General features: G+C 44.3%; 1 protein-coding gene across 4 annotated transcripts in view; it reads right to left on the bottom strand.

Annotated features, from left to right (window-relative positions):
• The window catches only part of SLC3A1 (solute carrier family 3 (amino acid transporter heavy chain), member 1), a 52,524-nt gene that overhangs the window by 17,583 nt on the left and 32,935 nt on the right, over positions 1 to 2,006 (bottom strand). For all 4 annotated transcript variants that reach the window (XM_011978210.1, XM_011978211.1, XM_011978213.1 and 1 more), the window contains one exon: positions 1,470 to 1,665. In XM_011978210.1, the coding sequence (XP_011833600.1) occupies positions 1,470 to 1,665 (196 nt within the window). The remainder of the gene's footprint in view (positions 1 to 1,469; positions 1,666 to 2,006) is intronic.

Here is a 2,006-nt window from a genome sequence, read left to right as displayed (position 1 = left end):
AGCCTAAGGTGGTAGAGATACAGAGAGATGGAAGATTATCGAGACTAAAAAGGTGTTTTAGAATTTACATTTATAATATATTAAAGAAAGGAAGGGCGAGGAGTGGTGGCTCATGCCTGTAATCCCAGCACTTTGGGAGGCTGAGATGGGTGGATCACGAGGTCAGGAGTTCAAGACCAGCCTGAGCAACATGGTGAAACCGTCTCTACTAAAAATAAAAAAATTAGCTGTGCATGGTAGTGTGCATCTGTAATCCCAGCTACTCAGGAGGCTGAGGCAGGAAAATTGCTTGAACCTGGGAGGCGGAGCTTGCAGTGAGTCAAGATCCCGCCACTGCACTCCAACCTGGGCAACAGAGGGAGACTCCGTCTCAAAAAAAAAAAAAAAGAAAAGAAAGAAAGAAAGGAGGGTTGTCTTTTATATGAGAGAAAGAAACTTCCATTTTGTTTCAACCACTGTTACCGTGGGACTTTGAAGCAGCAGGGCTTACATCTGTAATACTACAAACATCTTACAGAGGGGCCTAATGTTGATCTCTAACTCAAACCCAAAGACAGAAAGATCAGATCAGGAAAAGCAACCCGGACAGGTGTGGAAGTGACAATACTGGTTTGTTACCCCAGGTATGTATTACTGTATCTTTTGTTCTTTACTGAAGTAATATATTGCCAGTCTTGAAAAATGTTAGTGCCGGGCATGGTGGCTCATGCCTGTATTCCCAGCACTTTGGGAGACCAAGGTGGGCAGATCACCTGAGGTCAGGAGTTTAAGACGAGCCTGGCCAACATGGTAAAACCCCACCTCTACTAAAAATACAAAAACAAAAATAATTAGCCAGGCATGGTGGCATGCGCCTGTAGTCCCAGCTACTCAGGAGGGTGAAGTGGGAGGACTGCTTGAGCCTCAGAGGTTGAGGCTGCAGTGAGCCATGATTGCACCATTGCACTCCAGCCTGGGTGCAGAGTGAGACCCTGTCTCAAAAAAAAACAAAAATTGTTCTGAAGAGTCTAATGCGGAAGGGGGAGAAATTCTTTCTCTGAGAATCTCTGTAATTTAAATGCTTTTTGCAGTGCATTCTACCCCACAAATTGGTGTTCTGTCACAGTTTTATGTTGCCCTGAATTGCACTGTACCTCTTTCCACACCTGAAATCCTCTTTCTTCCCATTGATGTCATAAACTCTGGGATATGTGGGGAGAAATTATTTTTTGATATCCAGCCCCAAAAAGCCTAGCAGTGTTCTGAGCATAGACAAGCACTCCTTCAATATCCATTCCATTCAGTGGGCAGTGTCTCTCCCTTAACAAAAAGAACCTGGCAGAGGCTGGGACAGGCCTGGCCACTGAACAATCATGAAATAAGACAGAGGTGATGGTCACTTAGAGACAAAGGTCCATTGTATTTTAGAGGTAACTAGACAGCAAAGGCAACAGCAGCACATTATGTACTGTGCTGGCATGAGGACTTACCATCCAATTAGGCCATTTTCCTTCTGGCATGTTTTCCATCCAGGATGTGATAACCTCATACACACTGTTCCCAGAAACAGTGTCTAGCATGGTGAGGTAATTATTGAAGGGAAAGTCGGCTTCTTGGATAAATGGCAATCCATAGTACATCACGGTTCTGTCAATAGTTTCTGCATAGGCTTCAGTCCCCATGAACCTGTAAGAGTTGACAAGGTTTGGTGTCATCAGGGCCTGTCAGAAGACTGGGAAGGCACTCCACAGCTGCTTATCTTGCATGTACAAGATGTAGGGGCTGAATGCACACCATTAACCATATAGGACTAGCACCTTCTAGAAAGCATAATCAAGCTGTCACCAAATGTTAGACTGGATTAAGAAAATGTGGCACATATACACCATGGAATACTATGCAGCCATAAAAAAGGATAAGTTCACGTCCTTTGCAGGGACATGGATGAAGCTGGAAACCATCATTCTGAGCAAACTGTCACAAGGACAGAAAATAAAATGCTGCATGTTCTCACTCATAGGTGGGAG

The sequence above is a fragment of the Mandrillus leucophaeus genome, unplaced genomic scaffold (assembly GCF_000951045.1).
Source record: "Mandrillus leucophaeus isolate KB7577 unplaced genomic scaffold, Mleu.le_1.0 Scaffold190, whole genome shotgun sequence".
In the NCBI taxonomy this organism is placed as follows: domain Eukaryota; kingdom Metazoa; phylum Chordata; class Mammalia; order Primates; family Cercopithecidae; genus Mandrillus; species Mandrillus leucophaeus.
This window is presented reverse-complemented; position numbering and strand designations above follow the sequence as displayed.